At 32.9% G+C, this 20,798-nt stretch overlaps 1 protein-coding gene across 4 annotated transcripts; it reads left to right on the top strand.

Annotated features, from left to right (window-relative positions):
• Positions 1 to 338: 338 nt before the first annotated feature.
• LOC134251679 (nmrA-like family domain-containing protein 1) lies at positions 339 to 11,045 on the top strand. 4 transcript variants are annotated; one of them, XM_062734086.1, is made up of 8 exons: positions 339 to 1,022; positions 2,906 to 3,087; positions 3,318 to 3,445; positions 4,300 to 4,444; positions 5,545 to 5,565; positions 8,941 to 9,036; positions 9,261 to 9,454; positions 10,264 to 11,045. In XM_062734086.1, the coding sequence occupies exons 1-8, from the start codon at positions 976 to 978 to the stop codon at positions 10,459 to 10,461; spliced, it is 1,011 nt and encodes a 336-aa protein (XP_062590070.1). In that variant the 5' UTR covers positions 339 to 975; the 3' UTR covers positions 10,462 to 11,045. The 4 variants fall into 4 exon arrangements, with proteins under 4 accessions (XP_062590070.1, XP_062590069.1, XP_062590071.1 ...); XM_062734085.1 differs by lacking the exon at positions 5,545 to 5,565 and adding an exon at positions 4,811 to 4,855 and having other exon boundaries at positions 340 to 1,022; XM_062734088.1 differs by lacking the exons at positions 339 to 1,022; positions 5,545 to 5,565 and adding exons at positions 1,808 to 2,027; positions 4,811 to 4,855.
• The last annotated feature ends 9,753 nt before the right edge of the window (positions 11,046 to 20,798 follow it).

The following is a 20,798-nucleotide window of genomic DNA, read 5'->3' on the forward strand; positions in this document are numbered from 1 at the left end:
ATTATTGATTAGGTCTTACTCAATTTATGCTAGAGATGCATTTATTGTCCAAATCACTTTTAAAAGATATTTTCTCGTCCGATATCCGGCGTATGTTACATCTGAAAAATAAGTACTGCAGTTGTACTACTCACGCGGTCTTCGCTGTACTCTTAAAGTACAAAAATTAGAACAAAAATTAGAACATTATAATCCTGTCAACTTATCAGTCACTTTGGTTAACGTGAGAGAGCACTCCCCCCTCAACAAATCTGTTGCTGGATAATTTAATAACAGTTTACTATCTTGCACATGTCATATTTTGCACTCTTAGAATACATGTATAACAGAATGCAAAAATGACAATTTTTTTTTTCGAGGAGTGACAATTGTACTAGCTGGGATATACATGTACCATAGAAGTAGTTGCCAAAAATATTATCTGGACAATAAAATTTGCATATGCAGAGTTGTTAAAATCTGTTTTGTTTATAATTAAGCTCATTAAGATCAATGGAGAACACAAAGGCGAAGTTTTATAAATGATGTGTAACAAACTGTGTCGTTAAAGCCAACCGATTTTTAGAATTTAATTTTCAAGTCAATGGCACATAAATGTTTGAATATGAGACGAAATGTAAACGATCTGAAAGAAACTCGTTTTCTTTTCGGCTACTTTTAAAATTCTATTAATTGATTCATAAAATCAATATCTAGAGAACACAAAATTTGTCAAGGACATTATTATTGCATATTTTAAATAAAGTGTTAAGGATAGAAAGCTCGTGAAATATTGAAGCACAGCATAATGATTTTTCAGCAGAGAAATATTACCTAATTTGAAGTAATCGTCAGTATGGGATGCTGTGGGTATGTTTGTAGAGGAATGAAGTAGTCTTTCTTTGTGTTTCCTTATGGAAGTTTTTGTTTAGTTTCTGTTTTATTTATGACTCAAAACTTTATTTTGGATCTTTAATGTGAACTGAAGAATGTGTTATGTTCAAACTGGATTTGTTTAAGCCAGATCCATCAGAAAAGTATAAGTGAGTATGATATTTTATTAGTTCAGAGTTTGTGAATCTTTTCGTTTGTTTTCCTTTTCATTCTAATCGAAATTGATGGTATTTTTTGTCATAGAGCCGTATCTGTATCATACAAATAAATACTTTCAATTCGTTTCAAACAGGATCACCAACTACTTTCAAAATCGGGCTTGATTGATGATTAAACATATAGATATATATATATGTACGTTCAATTGGAAACTTTTACTATCTTCTCCGTGGTTATAAGAAACAGAATACACCAAAGTCTTACATTTAATTATTAAGCATGTTTAATCACTCTTTCGCCTTTCAATAATCACATCAAATAAACAAATTCAAGCTGCTTACATTGAGAAATAACAAACGATTTCAGTGGTTATTAATTTGTGGCCTTCTGATATGGTTCAATACAAGTTTACCGATTGAGTAAAATTTTAAAAATGTGTTTAAACTACCTGCGAATCGTGTTTAAAGCAAGTCAGATTTGACGATTAGACAATGTAATTCATTAAGCTATCATTTCCGATTATATAAAAATTTCAAAATCGTATTCGACATTATCAAAGCAGATTAAGATAATCGCTAATGTAAACCAACACTGCAATTTCTGCCTTAAGATCGGGCAGCTATTGACCGATTTGATCTAGTGTGACCTACAAAATAAAAAAAGAAATAAAACCATTGTATTTACAAAGCCAGGTAGAATATATTCTCATTCGTGCATATTCAGTGGCTGGCATTTAATATCTCATAGCAATATATCAAACAAACAATTAAAGACCACTAGGGCTTGAAAGTCAGGTACGATAACTCTAAAATTCCAATATGGACGGTGAATATCCGATATGGGTACCGAGATTGTAATCGTAACCAATGAAACAATAGTCAGGACGAGCTAAGACTCAAGATACTCATTAATGCACTGTCTGTCTAAAAATTTACCATGAGAGGATTTATGATACTATATACGGGTATGGGATAACACTGGAGTATATTCCGAAGGTGAGTCTGATAGACCAATTGATTTTTTTTTTTTAGAATATTCTCTATTTTGCTATGAGTTGGTGCGAATAGTGTATATAATACTGTATAGAAGGTAATGAATGAATCCATGACATTGAAAACACTAAATAAGTAACACGTCTTCCTTACAATGTACCAATAAAGTCTGTTTTTAATTGATTAGAAACAATGAAATTCAGGTGGTAATACATTTACTTGGAGTTTTAGATATTTTGAATATGTCATGAATTATTTATGTTAAAAATTGATTCTTCTACTTAACAAATATAATTTGTTATCAAATCACATGGCACATGTACCTCTCAAGGTAATTTACTAGTATCTCAAGGTAATTTACTAGTATTATTTTCCGTTGGCGGATTTGCACCACAGTACAGAGAGATTAACTGACCCTTCAATTAGGAGTAAGATTAAATCAGACCAATAGTCCTTATTTAAGACCTCTTGCTTAAGTTAATCCAAATTAGGCATGTGCAAAACGGAATAGTTTCTAAATGGATATTTTATTCAGCCATCATGTTTATGAGGTATTTCTTTTTAAGTTAAATGATATCATTAATGATTATTTGCAACTTCTTTAAAAGTGTCTGGGAATTGTTTTCTAAATTCCAAGAACGCAGACCTGAGAAAGGGGCATGCTGCTAAAATTAAAGAACATCTCTATATTTCATATATATTGGCATTTCTTTACCTATAACACGAAATTTCAAGAGATTCTAAGGGGTAAAATATTTCAAAAACCAGTTTAAATTATTTGTTTGCAGCGATCATTTAGTAATAACATACTAAATATACTTACTGAGTAAAAAGGCATCAGTAAGTTCTATTATTTGTATAATATATTTATTCCTGATCAGAATGGGTTGTGGATCTAGTTACGATGCCTCAGACGGCCCTAGAACGGTGGTTGTCTTTGGCGCCACCGGGATCCTAGGTGGCGCTATTGCCAAACGATTGCTCCAGGAACCATTCCTGTACAAAGTTCGGTGTGTGACCCGGCGGTCTTCCAGCGATAAAGCCCGACAGTTAGCAGAGCATGGTGAGATACGGACAAAAAGCTTACATACAAAACATTTCAAATTCTCATGCATATTATAATGGCTAGAGTATTTATTAATCTTTGTTTAATCTGTTAAATCCAGTCACTTGGGCTTATTTGGCAAATTTGTGGACATTCAGGCGTTTTTTTACGTTATTATTTTAGCATAAATATCATTTTCCAGGTTGTTGTGCTAAACTAAACGTGATATTTGCTCTCGAACTTTTCAGGAGCAGTGATTGTTAACGCAGATCTCGGGGAGACCAAAAGTCTGGAGAAGGCCTTAGAGGGAGCCGATATCATGTTCTTAACTACCCACTATTGGGAGGATAGAAATAAGGAAAAGGAAGTTATAAAGGTATGGCGAAATAATTTATTAAATAAAAGGAAACACTACCTATACATATAACGTAAATTATACAATAATTTATATGTACATGTACTAAACATCACTCTCCAACATCCATATGAAATATCACCACATATGATATACAATATCCTGTATCATACATGTGCATTTAGAATATGGTCTATATATCACCCTCAAGCTTACACATGTAAAATCACCATGATAAACTTAACATATAACATTCTGGTTATGTATGAAATATCAACACACAAACAATACAGAATTCACTACACATGTAATATCTCTAAACTCTGTACTACTCTAAAGCCATGCATATGACACATGAATTGCCATCCCTAAAATAGACGTCAAACTTCATATCATTAAGTGTCACCACATACGTGCTCCACATAACTCTCTATATTACTGTTATTACATATGAAATATTATCCATCAAATAAACATCACTCTTTAGCATATAAATAAAATAGCACCTCACGTACAGTACCTTCAAATACAAACGTGTATTCTAACCATCACTCTCTAACATCCATGAAATAATCAAATGTAATGTTTTATCATCACATAAACTACACAATATTATATAGCATATCACCACATAAACTATGCAATAGCAAATATCAAGCAAAAAAAAAAAACATCTGATCTCTCTCGGACTGCTGGTACTATGACAATGATTCCTATAAAATGATATGTTTGATACTTTCAGGGACTCAATAGCATATCACCACATAAACTATGCAATAGCAAATATCAAGCAAAAAAAAAACCAACATATTCTCTCTCGGACTGCTGGTACTATGACAATGATTCCTATAAAATGATATGTTTGGTACTTTCAGGGACTTAATGCCATTGACGCAGCAATACAGTGTGGTGTAAAACATATCATATTTAACGGTTCAGAAAACGTCAAGAAAATTATAGGAAAAGAATGCAATCACCTTGACTCCAAATCAGCAATAGAGGAATATATACGAGAAGTAGGTAGGTGTCTCATCAGTGCATGTCAACAATATTATCCTGCTTGAATGATATATAGCCATACCATTTATCTGTTTATTTCGCTCATTTATCACTGAATTACGCGAACATTTGGTATTATGAAAAAGATTCAATATTTAAAGGTTTTGATTTAATAAAAAATGTTTTGGGCTTTTATTGGGAAAATGAAAAAAAAATCTAAACAACTTTAACGAAAAATACTTTTTGGAAGATAATGTATTTCCTATCATTAAACAACGTTTATGACAAGTCATGACAAATTTAGCATTGCATATAAGGAGACCATATTGGCTTTTTGCACAGTGTTATACATATCATTTTCTATCATTTACCCACTGCTTAACAAAGACAATCCTTCGGAGGACGTCACGGGTTTAAATCACGTGATGCCTGGTAAGTGAGAGCGTTATAGGCTGCATGTCTCTCATGCATATGGTTGACAGTTCCTAAGGTTATATTTAAACAAAGTGCGCCTAAAGTGTTTTTTTTCTTTGGAGCAAAATATAGAGTTTCATTAACTGCTTTATCATTAAAAATTGATTGTTGATGGCAATATATACAATAAACTTTTTTGAAGATAAATTTCTGATGATAATGTTTAAGAAAACGCTTATAAGGGCCACAAAAATACTCATTGCATGCTAATTATAAAAACCTAAGAGACTGTCATTCGCATAACCATAGCGAGAATGTTAATGGAATGGTGTAGTTTTGTGTTGCATGTCGTTGATGACGCTTGTTTTACGTTTTACACAAGCTACGTACAGAGAATAACATAAAAACATGTAACTTATAATGTTAAAAATAAAGAGGTTTATTGAAATATTCTATAGATAATCCAAGTCCTTATTTAAAGAAATATGTCATACAAAATATTAAGCTTTTTTTTAGTTTAGTTTTTGATCAAAAGTATAATGCTTAAAAGAAATTCTGCTTATTTTACACAATATTCTATGAGAGTATTTTTCCCCAATGTAAAACAATTTTCTTTGCATAATTCAAAATGTTACTTTAAAATCTATCTTCTTTCTGATTTTTATATCATTTCTAAAGTGGAGAGTTCTGATATTTTTCTGAAACAGAAGTAACAACGAATGATATAGGTAATTAAAGGTCATACAAAGGTCACGCTATATCTCGCTTAGTCTTTACTGTGACCTATATATATCTACTTCATAATTAATACATATCAATGACTTCTTTAAATCTTTTCTTTTAAACAATTGTCCACTCTCGGCAGCTAACACTTTTGGACATAGTTTTGGCGCCTCTTACAATCATTAACAATACTGCTTATCATAACAGTAGATTTCAATGCTTCTAACGAGTTCCTTAAATAATGAGAAATAGACTTAAAAACGAACTGCTAAGGGTGTGGAATGTAGATAGTTAGATTTCTTTAAGTCTAGGAAGGAAAGTTCTTTATTACTCATATCCTATGATCAACTAAATACCAATTCTGTGATTATCTTTTAAAATATGACTGCAAAAATGCTTTAAAACCTGCACAAATTGACATAAATAAGCTGAGATGTACATGCCTGTATTAGCTTTCCTGTTGATTAAATTGTTCTTTCTTTTAGTGGCCTTTAGTTATTTTTTTCTGTGTCGATAAATACATGTACATGTATGCCGTTGTATTAGATGAAGCATTTCTGTTTGTTCTGCTTGATTTTGTAGGGGTCTATGTGGGCAATGTCTTTTTGAAAAATTGTGGTGAATATTCTTGCCGACACAACTATTAGCAACGATAGCGCGTAGAGCTATTTTAAATTGATTGCTGTTTTTAGACATTATCATACAATACTCCTATATCTCGATTTACTCTGTAGTGAAATAGTTTTAAAAACTTCTACAAGCCTTCGTTGCATAGGATGTCTGCCTATTAAACCCAAATCCTTAACTTTACTTGTATAAGTTTCCAAATATATCTTATAGAACACAATCTATATTGACAAGAGGAGAAAATCACACAAGCAATGGCATAATCAGGATGTATTTCCTGATAAAATAATAATAATCAGTTCAGTTAAGAAGCCAGATAAGATAAGTCAGGAAACTTTTTCCTTTGATATTTTGAATTGACTCAATTGTACACATACCTGGAAGTTCATGAAATCTCTGTATTTACTTCGCTACAGAGGGGATAGTTGGTAAGTGATCATTTGATAACATGTACTAAACGTCACTGGCTGATAATTGCACCCCTTGAAACCCATATAATTCATATATGTAAGAAACTTTTTGTCCTGGGGTGACTTTTATGATGAAAAAAAAATTATTTTGAAAACGGTTAATATTTTATCTATGCCATTTTTATTTTTAAAAGAAAATTCCACATTTATAAAGCAATGTAATTGATTTGGCACCAATGTATGATGTAAATGAACTTGAATGTTCTTAACAGTGCAGTTAGTGGGTAAGTTTTCTGCAGAAATAAAGAACACAATATTAACGTTTCAGCAGACATTAATTTTGTATTGTAAACTTCTTACCTTGGTCTGTTTTAATATACCTTCCAACACCAGCTGTATGTTTGGCACCGGTATCCACTCTATGAAAATGTTCAATGTACATGTTTGCGTAATTATGTCTGGTTTAAGTTCCTGCATTATTAAATGATTGTTTCTTTACCGCACATTTATGGACAGGCATCCCTACGCAATGTTCGATAACTCTTTTGTCCCAGTTAAGGAAAGACAACTACTGTTGGGGTAAATAACGAAACTGGGAATGCAAAAAAAAAAATAACAATAAGGCCATATAAAATTGAAATCTTGGTTCTCAGGCCCGCGCGCATCCGTTTTGAGGTAGCCGCATTGCCGATTTTATTGTATTTTTGATAAAATAAAAAGTTGGTATTGCGGAGACCAATCCGGGAAAAAAAATTCCGACCTCATTTGTTTTGTAGTTTAGTATTCAAATATCATTTCCGGTAGCCATTTACAATGAGATTTTGGTTACTTCGTTTGAAAATATACATTCGAGGACATTACCTATGATGTTTACACGCTGTTAAGCAATGGATAAAGCAGAAATTTTGATCAGAAATGGAAAGTATATCTGTGATTAAAAAATTATCTTTATGTTAAAGAAAATTCGGAAATTAAAATTAAAAAAAAAACCTCCCTCATCTACTTTATTGCCAATAAAATGAAAAATAAAATGCCGCCCTCCCGCATCTGTTTTGGAGAAAATTGGCCTGAGAACCAGGGAATTAAATTTAGATAGCCTAACAAGCTGAATCTAAGTGCTCATACCTGGCGACTCATGGCTTTAATTTTTTAAAATTAAGTTTGAAAATTCACAGGAGCCAATTAAGCATGGGTTTTCGGGATTTTAGTGCAATGTCAATGATGGACTTCTTTCTTTTGTATTTTTAAAATACATGAAAAACGGAAAAAGCATTGCTCTCCCATTTTCGGACAACCTTAACAAGGAATTGATACTTGTAAAACGGATTAAAGATCGAATATCCCTAAAAGTGTATTGATTTGAGTTCACCTTGTTCTTTCTCAGCACAACAAAACCCAAAACACCTAAGCCCTCTGTGTGTGAAGTGTTTATTCAAAATACGGTATTTTTTGGAGAAAAAAAATAATTATCTGTTTATGACCTTATGGAAAACAATGACATGCAGCTGTATAAAGATTTTTTTTATCATTGTTTATCATCAATTTATGGTTCTGTGATAATAAGAAAAAGAGGCAAGTCTATTTTTTTTAATAAGGAAATTAAATTTAAAGAGTGAAATATAAATGTGTTTTTGAGGTAACTGAGTCTTGTGGTGTATTTCAGGGTCTTCGTCAGGTAAAGTCACGCGGCACTAAATGTATAGGACTAAACAATTGTACAGTTTCCACTTACCAATGTACACAAGGAATTTTCTGCCTTAATAATTGTCCACCACTGTGTCATTCATCCCTCTGTACAAAATCCGAGTAGATTTTTTTTTCATTATACATGTAGCTAGAAAAAAGGATCAATACAATGCATGAAGTATATGTAGCCCTGTTTCTAAATTAGATGCATGACGATTTTCTTTGATGTACATACACTTACAACATGTTTTTTAAATGAAGTATCATTTCTAATGTACATGTACTACTACAGATATTTGTATCAATTGCAAGGTTTCGAATAACTCTTTCTTGCCTTTCAGTTTTTGAAACTAAGTTTAAGTAATTGTTTCTATAGTAGATTATGCAGTGTGTACCTGTATATACCCTGGTTATTTTTTTGTCATTCTGAACTCCACTTTGTAGTGTAGAGTTTTCAACACATTTTAATTCATTAACAGAATTGAATTGACTTTGTTTTATTTATAATACACTAACCATATTTATGTAAGAAAACAAAATCTATCAAGACTATTTTGAGTTATTTTTGTCATACAAATATTATAAAAAGCAAAACTCGCCGTAATGATAAATTTACCATATTAAAAAAAAAATAATTTTCAACCTTAAAATTTGCAGGAATAAATTTTACTATACTGCGTCTCCCTTTCTGGTTTGAAAATTTTTACACAGTCTTCAAGCCACATAAACTGAAACATGCAGTTTACGCTGTCGGTGAGTAAATAGATCTAAGTTTACCAAGACACATAGAAATCGATTTTGCTCTATATGCACTTCTCAAAGATTGTTTCTTAAAATAACGACACTTGTATTCACGATTCTAAAAATACTGAAATTGATTACACAGATTTAAGTTTGAATAATGAATACCAATTATTTATTGAAGAGTAACTGTATACAGTGGCACGATGTAAGATATCAAGTAATGTTTTTTGCAGCCTTACCGCTAGAGGGCGCTGAACTGGACATGATGTCTGTTGATGACGTAGGTGAAGTTATCGTATCGATCCTCAGAAGACCAAAGCAGTATTATGGAAAAACATTGAACCTATCTGTAGAAAAACTTTCTATGGAAGATATAGTCGATACATTTAACAGACATTTCGATAACAGGAAATTTACAGATCCAAAGGTAAACTCATTTAACGCCAAAGTGTGTGAAATCAAGTAGTGTCCTTTTTAGTTCAACTTCAAGGTTTTCCTGAAACAAGTTTAATATTGATTAGAAGGTGACTGTTAAGAAGGTGTAACCTTTAAATGCAAAATAATAATAATAAGATTTCAAATGCTGCATGTTTCATTGGTTTGTTCCCATCTCGCCTTAACTGTAAAAATTAACATTCCCATTTCGCCTTAGTAAGCTCTCAGGTGAATTAAGGTGATGAAGATTTAATATATTTAGCATAAAGTAATTTAGTATTACATGTATTATTTCATTCACAATATTCATAAATTCCCATTGATTGTAAAATTCAATCTAAAAATTTTTAACATTTAAATTTTTATATCAACCTAGTACTAATATTTACAAATACTAAAATTCCCGTTTCGCCTTAGTACTTTTTAACTTTTTCTTAACTGAATTTCACAGTTAAGGCGAAATGGGAACACACCGTTTCATCACAGAGCAGTAGTCATTTAATTTTGTATACTGTAGATCAATGTTTCGGCGACACCTTATTTTCTTGAGATGGCTATTCGGTATATATAAGCCAAACAATTTTTTTCAAAATGTGGTTTTAGATGTATGCATGAATAATAATTATTAGCATGGCAAATATACGCGAGAATGAACTTTTGGAGATCGAATAAAAAAGGATTGCGTAATTAGACGAAATTAAAGTTCTCGCGAATAAAAAGATTTTACTGTATGTACACCGGTACTAATTGGTTAGCTTTCTTTTCATCAAAAGAATGATTTTGGTTTATTTAATTTTTCAGATTAGAGTAAAAGACATGGAAAAATTTCAGTTTCCCGGCGCCAAGGATTTGGCTGCAATGTTTGAATTTTATCAGGGTGGACATGCTATTAGAGACGTCAGATTGACCAGAAAATTAAATCCACATGCATTAACTTTTGACAGGTGGTTGTCTGAAAACAGGGACAAGGTGGAGGAAGCTTTACGTGAATCTAATTAGAGATTTAAAATTCATTTTTGCAATTAAAACCAAAACAAAAAGTCAAATGTGGGCTGAGCAGCTGACTTGAACAACAGAAATGAATATTTAAATTTTGAAGAATGACGTCAGAAATTATTCAGGGCCGTTAGGTTTTCACAAAGGTCGTGGGTGAAGGGAGGTGTTTTTTAAATCTTCAAATTTTTTGTAAGTTTAATTGCCTATTTGATGGGTTTCGGTTCACTTGGAAGTTGTAATTTTCCCCCAAAAATTCAATTAAATCAAACAACATCCCTTCAAATAGATGATTATTACTTCAGTTTTTTTCTTTCGACTTTTTATTGAAGGAGAAAATGATCCCACAGTTAGGTCTGCTTCTGACGGTCTTTTAATTTATTATTGTACACTAGTCATCTATTACATTGTAACCATTTACAGAAGTGACAAATATGATGACGTACAGTGATATTATATTTGTTTATTATTTTAAAAGATATGCATTTAAACATGTACATTTTTATTATATATTACAACCAATCAATTTTACTTCAGCCATGATAGATACTGTAATTATGCAATACTCATTTTATCATTTTTCTGCCAAACTGTGATAAACGTTTATTCTTTTGTAAATAAAATTTTTAAAAAATCTTTTGTTCAGCTTATTGAAGTCAAAACACACTTTTTATAAACATACACACAGCACAGGTATGAATATTTATGCATGTTTATACAATTTCCACCAAATGATATACATAATAAAACATGATGATAACTTCACAAATTTTCGAAATATTTTGAATTTTTTTGGAAAATTTAAGTTGAAGGGATATGTCAGATGCGAATGTAAAATTATCAATTTAACCCTACCCCACCCTCCTCCTGAGGAACTTTACCGAGTTACGTTTCCTCCAAAAATTGAAGAAAACCAAAAAAAAAAAATGACAAATTCTAAGGAGATACTCTCTTGATTTACATTATATATCAACAATAACAGGAAGTTGAAGAATAACACTCACTGATTCCTTTTATAAAACTGCCTTTTTATATACCAATTGCAATAGCAGCTTTAAGTTTGTTTAATATTGAAACAGATAAGATCGTCATTTGAAATTTGATCGATTTTTTGCTGCATGCATTTGTATGCGTTTTTCGGTCCACTTAAATGGAAAAAGGCAATTAAGAAAATCACTGCCTTTGGTTTCCCTCCTAGACACCATATATTCTATTTTCCCGGGTCAATTCCAAAGGCTCTGCGGAAACACAATTTTTAGACCATATTTATGTATGTGTTAGCTATTCCGGTTTTCTCGAGTGAATGCCCTTTATTACTGGATCAGTAAATATTTATCCATGGATTTTAGAATTTTTGAAATCAGTTTTCAGTCCATTAAGTATATCTGTTTACTTTAGTATTTTTAGCTCACCTAAGCGTAAAGTCTAGAGGGAGCTTTTTTTGGTCAAAGTTTCTTACGCTCGTCCATCTGTCTGTGGTGTGTGTGTGTAATTTCCTTTTAATTTCTCCAAAATCAGTGGTCAATGAAAAAAAAATATGTTGAAGTTTTCTTATAAAGAATTTAATTTTTTCAAACCATCTGGGGGTTGTTTTAGATCACACAGAGAGAGGAAAATTTTATTTTCTTTAAGGAAGCTCTAAATACAAGTGAAAAAAAGGTTTTAAACTGAGAAAAGTGTATCATGTAAAGATGTATACATTGAATTTACCTTGTTCATTTTCAACTTTTGGGTAACTGCAATATTTCTCCAGGAAAGATGTCCAAAGACAATCAAGTATTAGAAAAAAAAACAAATCATTATTAATACTAATATTAACAAAATGCATATTAATGTTTTTTTTTAATAAGTGACCATTGTCTTATGTACATGTAAAGTTAGCAATACTTTAATCTAAACCAGATTGAGTCATTTAGAGCAGATTTCTATTTATTTCATTCATAAATCAAAGGGCAGGCAATTCTAACTGCTTCAAACTACATAAGAATTAAAACTTTTCTGGACCTCAAGCAGGCTATTGACAAACATGTTAATGATACATAGATATCAACATTCTCTTTAAACGTCAACAAATCGCATATTCTATGGTCGATATGTTGACCTTATTTACTAATATAGTCTGTCGTCGAGTCGAATGACATCTGTCCTAATTCCCTTTTAATGATCATGACGAGGAGCACACGACGGGCAGGACCGGTCAAAATGGCATGCTAACTGCTTCGTGGCACCTGATCCAGCCTCTGATGTCAAAGGTCCCTGTCGGCTCTGCTAACAATTTGCTTTGTTATGTTCCCCAAACGAAGTTGGGGAACATATTGTTTTTACTCTGTTTCTTATTATTATGTTCCCCAAACGAAGTTGGGGAACATATTGTTTTTACTCTGTTTCTTATTATTATTATTCTTATTATTTTTCTTCCTGGGAAAATTTTGTCCGCGAGTGATCTTGTAAACTACACATCCGACTAAGGTAAAATGTTTTTAGGGTTAGTAGACATGTTATGTAGATTTGCCGAACGAAGGTCATTTTGCGCGCACGTGCTTGCAAGAGCGTGCACGTGCAACAAGTGAAATGACCAATATAATGGATATTGCTGTTACTTTTCTTTTTTTTGATGGATTTTTTTGAAACTCATAATGTATGGATACATTTGTAGTATGGACAAGATGGCATGGTCAAAATAGCCAGATCTCACGCGCATGCACGTGCGCTTCGCTCTGATTGGCTGAAACTAAAGTCGCAATATCTTTCTTGTTTCTTGTCATAATCTTTTGAAATTTTGAACATAGTCCTACATTATGAAGATCTACAGCATGATATATAAAAATTTTCATGAAAGCATGCGCATGCGCGCGTGCTGCGATCTGATTGGCTGAAACTTTAAATGGCTATATCTCCTTTGTTTTTTGACGAAATGCTTTGAAATTTAAAACATAGTCATGCATTAGGATATCCTAAAATATGATATAGGAAAAAAATCATGAAATCACGCGCGTGCACGTATGCTGCAATCTGATTGGCTGAAACTTTATATGGCTATATCTCCTTTGTTTTTTGACGAAATGTTTGGAATTTTAAAATATGGTCATTCATTTAGATATCCTTCAATATGATAAAGATAAAAAATTATGAAATCACGCGCATGCATGTGTGCTGCAATCTGATTGGCTGAAACTTCAAATGGCTACAACTCCCTTGTTTTTCAACCAAACAGGATGGGATTTAGAACATAGATAAATATAAGGGACTCCTACAAGAAGGTGTAGGCATTATGCACGTGCTTGCACGTGCCTGCACGTGAAATGAGTAAAATTTAAAATTACACTCGAATGAGTGTATTTTTTAATACTTTTGGATTAAATGCCTTGATATTAAGTATATTAAAATTTTAGATAGTGTAGACAAGATAATATGGTCGTTACGCACATGAACACGCGTGCAATGCCTATTTTTAAATGTATTTTGTATTTTTCTGGGAAGACCTTGATTAAGTCTAAATTCCATAAAGAATTTCTTACTTAATAGAGATTACAGGGAATATGGCACCAAAAGGGAGTTTGGGAGCATTTGGGGAACATCTGTAACGGTCCCCGTTACAATTAGCACTAGTTATTATTATTATTATTATTATTTTTCTTCTTCTTCTTCCTGGGTACTTTTTTGTCCGGGAATGATCTTGTAAACTGTTCGTCCGAGGTAGGTAAAACCTTTTTAGGGTAAGTAGACATGTTATGCAGATTTGCGGAATCAAGGTCATTTTGCGCGCACGTGCTTGCAAGAGCGCGCACGTGCAACACTTGAAATAACCAATATAATAGATATAGTCGGAACTTTTCTATTTTTTGATAAAATGCTTTGAAACTCATAATGTAAGGATACATTAGTAGTATAGACAAGATGGCATGGTCAAAATAGCAAGATCTCACGCGCATGCACGTGCGCTTCGCTCTGATTGGCTGAAACTAAAGTCTCAATATCTTTCTTGTTTCTTGTCATAATCTTTTGAAATTTTGAACATGGTCCTACATTATGAAGATCTACAGCATGATATATTAAAATTTTGATAAAAGCATGCGCATGCGCACGTGCTGTAATCTGATTGGCTAAAACTTTAAATGGCTATATCTCCTTTGTTTTTTGACGAAATGCTTTGAAATTTAAAACATAGTCATGCATTACGATATCCTAAAATATGATATAGAAAATATTCATGAAATCACGCGCTTGCACGTGTGCTGCAATCTGATTGGCTGAAACTTCAAATGGCTATAACTCTCTTGTTTTTCAACCAAACAGGATGAGATTTAGAACTTGGATAAATATAAGGGACTCCTACAAGAAGGTGTAGTCATTATGCACGTGCTTGCACGTGCGTGCACGTGAAATGAGTAAAATAAAAAATACACTCGAATGACTGCATTTTTTAATACTTTTGGATTAAATGCTTTGATATTATTAAAATTTAAGATAGTGTAGACAAGATAATATGGTCGTTACGCACATGAACACGCGTGCAATGCCTATTTTTTTAATATATTTTGTATTTTTCTTGGAAGACCTTGATTAAGTCTAAATTCCATAAAGTATTTCTTATTTAATAGAGATAACAGGGAATATGGCACCAAAAGGGAGTTGGGGAGCGTTTGGGGAACATCTGTAACGGTCCCCGTTACAATTAGCACTAGTTATTATTATTTTTCTTCTCGGGAAAATTTTGTCCGCGAATGATCTTGTAAAGTACACATCCGATTAAGGGGAAACCTTTTTAGGGTAAGTAGGCATGTTATGTAGATTTGCGGAACGAAGGTCATTTTGCGCGCACGTGCTTGCAAGAGCGCGCACGTGCAACACGTGAAATGACCAATATACTTAAAATTGCCGTAACTTTTACATTTTTTGATGAAATGCTTTGATATTTAGAATATATAGACATATGATAAATGTAGATAAGATGACATTGTCAACATGCCATTTTGCGCGCACGTGCTTGCAAGAGCGCGCACGTGCAACACGTGAAATGACCAATATAATGGATATAGCCGTAACTTTTCTATTTTTTGATGAAATCTTTTGAAATTTATAATGTAAGGATATATTCATAGCGTAAACAAGATGACATGATCAAAAAAGCAAGATCTCACGCGCATGCATGTGCGCTTCGCTCTGATTGGCTGAAACTAAAGTCTCTATATCTTTCTTGTTTTTTAACGAAATCCTTTGAAATTTTGAACATAGCCATGCATTAGGATGTCCTACAACATGATATATAGCAATTATCATTAAAACAAGTGCATGCACGTGCGCTGCAATCTGATTGGCTGAAACTTTAAATAGATATAACTCGCTTGGTTTTCAACCAAACAGGATGGGATTTGGAACATAGATAGATGTAATGGACTTCAACAAGAAAGTATGGTCACCATGCTCATGTATGCACGTGTGTGCACGTGAAAAGAGTAAAATAAAAAATACACAATATATATACATTGTGTAGACAAGATGATTTGGTCATTACGCTCATGCATTCACATGCGCACGCTTGCAATGATTAAATTTGAAAGAACTTGGTATACTTCTGGTTTAACGTTGTTAAAGTCTCAAATGCATAGAGTTTGTCCTATTTAATGAAGCTTACATGGAATATGGCACCAATATGGAGTTGGGGAGCGTTTGGGGAACATCTGTAATTATGTTCCCCCGTTACAATTAGCTTATTATTATTATTCTTATTATTATTATTTTTCTTCCTGGGAAAATTTTGTCCGCGAGTGATCTTGTAAACTACACATCCGACTTAGGGGAAACCTTTTTAGGGTAAGTAGGTATGTTATGTAGATTTGCGGAATCAAGGTCATTTTGTGCGCACGTGCTTGCAAGAGCGCGCACGTGCAAAACGTAAAATGACCAATATATAATGGATATAACCGTGACTTCTCTATTTTGTGACGAAATGTTTTGAAACTTATAATGTAAGGATATATTAGTAGTATGCACAAGATGACATGATCAAAATAGCAAGATCGCACGCGCATGCACGTGTGCTTCGCTCTGATTGGTTGAAACTAAAGTCTCAATATCTTTTTTGTTTTTTGATAAAATCATTTGAAATTTTGAACATAGTCATACATTAGGGAGATCTACAGCCTGTATATAAGATTTATCATGAAAGCATGTGCATGCACATGTGCTTGCAAGAGCTCGCACATGCAACACGAGAAATGTCCAATATAATTGATACAGACGTAACTATTTAAATTATTGATGAAATGCTTTGAAACTCGTTTTATAAGTATATATTAGAAGCATAGACAAAATGACATGGTCAAAAAAGTAGATCTCACGCGCATGCACGTGCGCTTCTCTCTGATTGGCTGAAACTAAAGTCTCAATATCTTTCTTGTTTCTTGTCATAACCCTTTGAAATTTTGAACTTAAACCTACGTTATGAAGATCTACATCATGATATATTAGAATTTTCATGAAGCATGCGCATGCCCGCGTGCTTCAATTTGATTGGTTGAAACTTTAAATGGCTATATCTACTTTGTTTTTTGACGAAATGCTTTGAAATTTAAAACATTATCATGCATTAGGATATCCTACAATATGATATAGAAAAATATCATGAAATCACGCGCATGCACGTGTGCTGCAATCTGATTGGCTTAAACTTGAAATGGCTATAACTCCCGTGTTTTTCAACCAAACAGGATGGGTTTTAGAATATAGATAGATATAAGGGACTCCTACAAGAAGGTATGGTCATCATGCACGTGCACGCACGTGCACGCACGTGCGTGCATTTGGAACGAGTGAAATGAAAAAAACACTTGAAAGAGTGATTTTTCATACTTTTGGACTGAATGCTTTAATATATTGTATATTAAAATTATGTAGATAGTGTAGACAAGATGATATGATCATAACGCACATACATTCACATGCGCATGGGTGCAATGCTAAAATTTGAATATATTGGTATCCTTCTGAGAAAACGTTGTTAAAGTCAAAATGCACAGAGTTTGTCTTATTTAATGAAGCTTACAGGAAATATGGCACCAAAAAGGAGTTGGGGAGCGTTTGGGGAACATCTGTAACGGTACCGGTCCCCGTTACAATTAGCACTAGTTATTCTTATTCTTATTTTTCTTCCTGGGAAAATTTTGTCCGCGAGTGATCTTGTAAACTACACATCCGACTTAGGTGAAACCTTTTTAGGGTAAGTAGGCATGTTATGTAGATTTGCGGAATCAAGGTCATTTTGCGCGCACGTGCTTGCAAGAGCGCGCACGTGCAAAACTTAAAATGACCAATATATAATGGATATAACCGTAACTTCTCTTTTTTTTGACGAAGTGTTTTGAAACTTATAATGTAAAGATATATTTGTAGTATGCACAAGCTGACATGGTCAAAATAGCAAGATCGCACGCTCATGCACGTGTGCTTCGCTCTGATTGGCTGAAACTAAAGTCTCAATATCTTTTTTGTTTTTCGATAAAATCATTTGAAATTTTGAACATAGTCATACATTAGGGAGATCTACAGACTGTAATATAAAATTTTTCATGAAAGCATGTGCATGCACATGTGCTTGCAAGAGCTCGCACGTGCAACACGAGAAAGTCCAATATAATTGATACAGACGTAACTATTAAAATTATTGATGAAATGCTTTTAAACTCATTTTATAAGTATATATTAGTAGTATGCACAAGCTGACATGGTCAAAATAGCAAGATCGCACGTGCATGCACGTGTGCTTCGCTCTGATTGGCTAAAACTAAAGTCTCAATATCTTTCTTGTTTCTTGTCATAATCCTTTGAAATTTTGAACATAGACCTACATTATGAAGATGTACGGCATGATATATAAGAATTTTCATGAAAGCATGCGCATGCCCGCGTGCTTCAATCTGATTGGCTGAAACTTTAAATGGCTATATCTACTTTGTTTTTTGACGAAATGCTTTGAAATATAAAACATAGTCATGCAGTACGATATCCTACAATATGATATAGAAAAAAAATCATGAAATCACGCGCATGCACGTGTGCTGCAATCTGATTGGCTTAAACTTGAAATGGCTATAACTCCCTTGTTTTTCAACCAAACAGGATGGGATTTAGAATATAGATAGATGTAAGGGACTCCTACAAGAAGGTATGGTCATCATGCACGTGCACGCACGTGCGTGCATTTGGAACGAGTGAAATGAAAAATACATTTGAAAGAGTGATTTTTCATACTTTTGGACTGAATGCTTTAATATATTGTATATTAAAATATGTAGATAGTGTAGACAAGATGATATGATCATAACGGACATGCATTCACATGCGCACGGGTACAATGCTAAAATTTGAATATAATTGGTATCCTTCTGAGAAAACGTTGTTAAAGTCAAAATGCACAGGGTTTGTCTTATTTAATGAAGCTTACAGGGAATATGGCACCAAAAAGGAGTTGGGGAGCGTTTGGGGAACATCTGTAACGGTCCCCGTTACAATTAGCACTAGTTTGAATTAATTTTGAGAATGATACATATTTGTTACCTTCAATCCAAGTCACTTTCAATTTAATATAAACAGCAGTACAAAGGTGACTCGAGTGAGCGTTGTGCACCTCTGCCTCTTTTAGGTAACATAAAATCGATACTTTTCAATTTAAAAAAAAATCAAGGCAATTGAACATCATTACAACAACCTTAATCCTATGCAGGATGTTGCGCGTTATTTCCAGTCAACGACGATGAAAGTGTTAGAAAGATGAATATGCTTTGGACATATTGAGACTTCAGGATGCCTAAAAATGTAAGATTTTTTTTTTATCTCTCTACCTATTTGTTTTATAAAAATATTCTTTGGGTCAAAAGAATATAATTTGTAAAACTTGTATGTGCTGCAGATGTCTATATTTCCAGTTCTCTGTATAATTTTAAATCCATGTGAGGTGGTCCTTTTTAATATATTTTTAGTGAAAGCAACCTGACTAGCATACTAGTAATTCTGTCTGTGTCCTAAATTTTGCAAAAGTTAATGCCTTAATTGTTTCTTATTTATGCAGTTCTAATTAAAGGCAGTGTTAGTGCTGCAGTATGAACTCCATTTCCTTCGTCAGATATAACCCTTCGTCGTTTATCAGAGAAACTATGATAAAACGAAGAATTACGGATGAAACCATATACATGATATACGTAAATAAAAGTGTTCCCAGACAGTATTGAGAATTTTTATATGATACAATAATCTAAAGTGCTGGGTTAATAACATACAAAAAAATTATTGATACTTTCTGTTTTCATTGACAATACCCGGTACTTACTATTTTTTCCCATGGAATAGCTTTTTTGTATATGTCCTGTTGTCTGCTGATGTTCTGATAGATAAATCTTGCTGCTCTGAAACAATGAGTATTTAACCATTTACTTTGTTTTGTTTAGTACAAAATATTATAAAAGAAGAGGACTTCAGTTGAATAATTATACATGTAATTTGTAGGCCTAGTAAACATGCATTCACAGATCAAAGAGGGTTTTGATATTTGCTCAGTAAGAACAGAACCAAATATAGAAAAATGCAGACACACTCCAAACCCTAACAACTCTTTTCCTTTGCCGAACTCCTTCCGATTTTTTCAATATTTTGTTCCATATGAATCTGCATACTTTGGGATACTCAATGTTTCAGAAGTACTGCTAGGTTTGCAATTCTTCGATTTAAAAAAAACACATCATAGAATGATTCTACGAGGGTTGTTCGAAAAGTTCGTGGACGATGTCAATCTTCGTTATACTACTTTCAAGACATTGAAAATAAGCTCAATATCCTGTGTAAAAATATTTTTTTTGTTTATGAGTGAAGTTTTATTTCATTCGATTTAATAGAAATCAATTTACTTCATTTTAAAATCAACATGTTTTGTACCCGCGGAGCATACTTAACGGCGATGTAACGTCAAAATCATAGCATCAAGAATTTCTTAAAAGGACTATCCCTATAGATTTCAACAGTTTAGTTCAATAATCACTTATTAAAAAACCCTTTTCTAGCACTTGAAATTCATTTTTCTAACAATTGCTTTCATTGTATAATTTCCTTTGTCAATGTTTTAATTTCTGTTACAACTTAGCTGTGCTTTTACAAGATTAGCAACTCGGAAGCGCTATGTCTTTCCATGATGTCCCAAATTTTTAAAGTTCTTGATCAGATTTTATCAGATAAACCGTTTCTTCACAGATTGTCCTCGTCCGATACAGGGTCTCTGTCACTCAGATACCGCCTGTACAGTTTATAAACACATGCACGACTTTAATAGTGACTTAATTTTTTTTATTCCTTTA

Source organism: Saccostrea cucullata, unplaced genomic scaffold (assembly GCF_032062105.1).
Source record: "Saccostrea cucullata isolate Sc308-1 unplaced genomic scaffold, CSIRO_AGI_Scuc_v1 ctg168, whole genome shotgun sequence".
Classification (NCBI taxonomy): Eukaryota; Metazoa; Mollusca; class Bivalvia; order Ostreida; family Ostreidae; genus Saccostrea; species Saccostrea cuccullata.

Excerpts from the sequence above, each read along its gene's own strand:
- LOC134251679 (XM_062734085.1), top strand. The coding sequence starts at position 976 with ATGTTCAAACTGGATTTGTTTAAGCCAGATCCATCAGAAAAGTATAA. Across the intron at positions 3,446-4,299 it reads AGGAAAAGGAAGTTATAAAG|GGACTTAATGCCATTGACGC; the intron begins GTATGGCGAAAT and ends TGGTACTTTCAG. Across the intron at positions 9,455-10,263 it reads GGAAATTTACAGATCCAAAG|ATTAGAGTAAAAGACATGGA; the intron begins GTAAACTCATTT and ends TTAATTTTTCAG.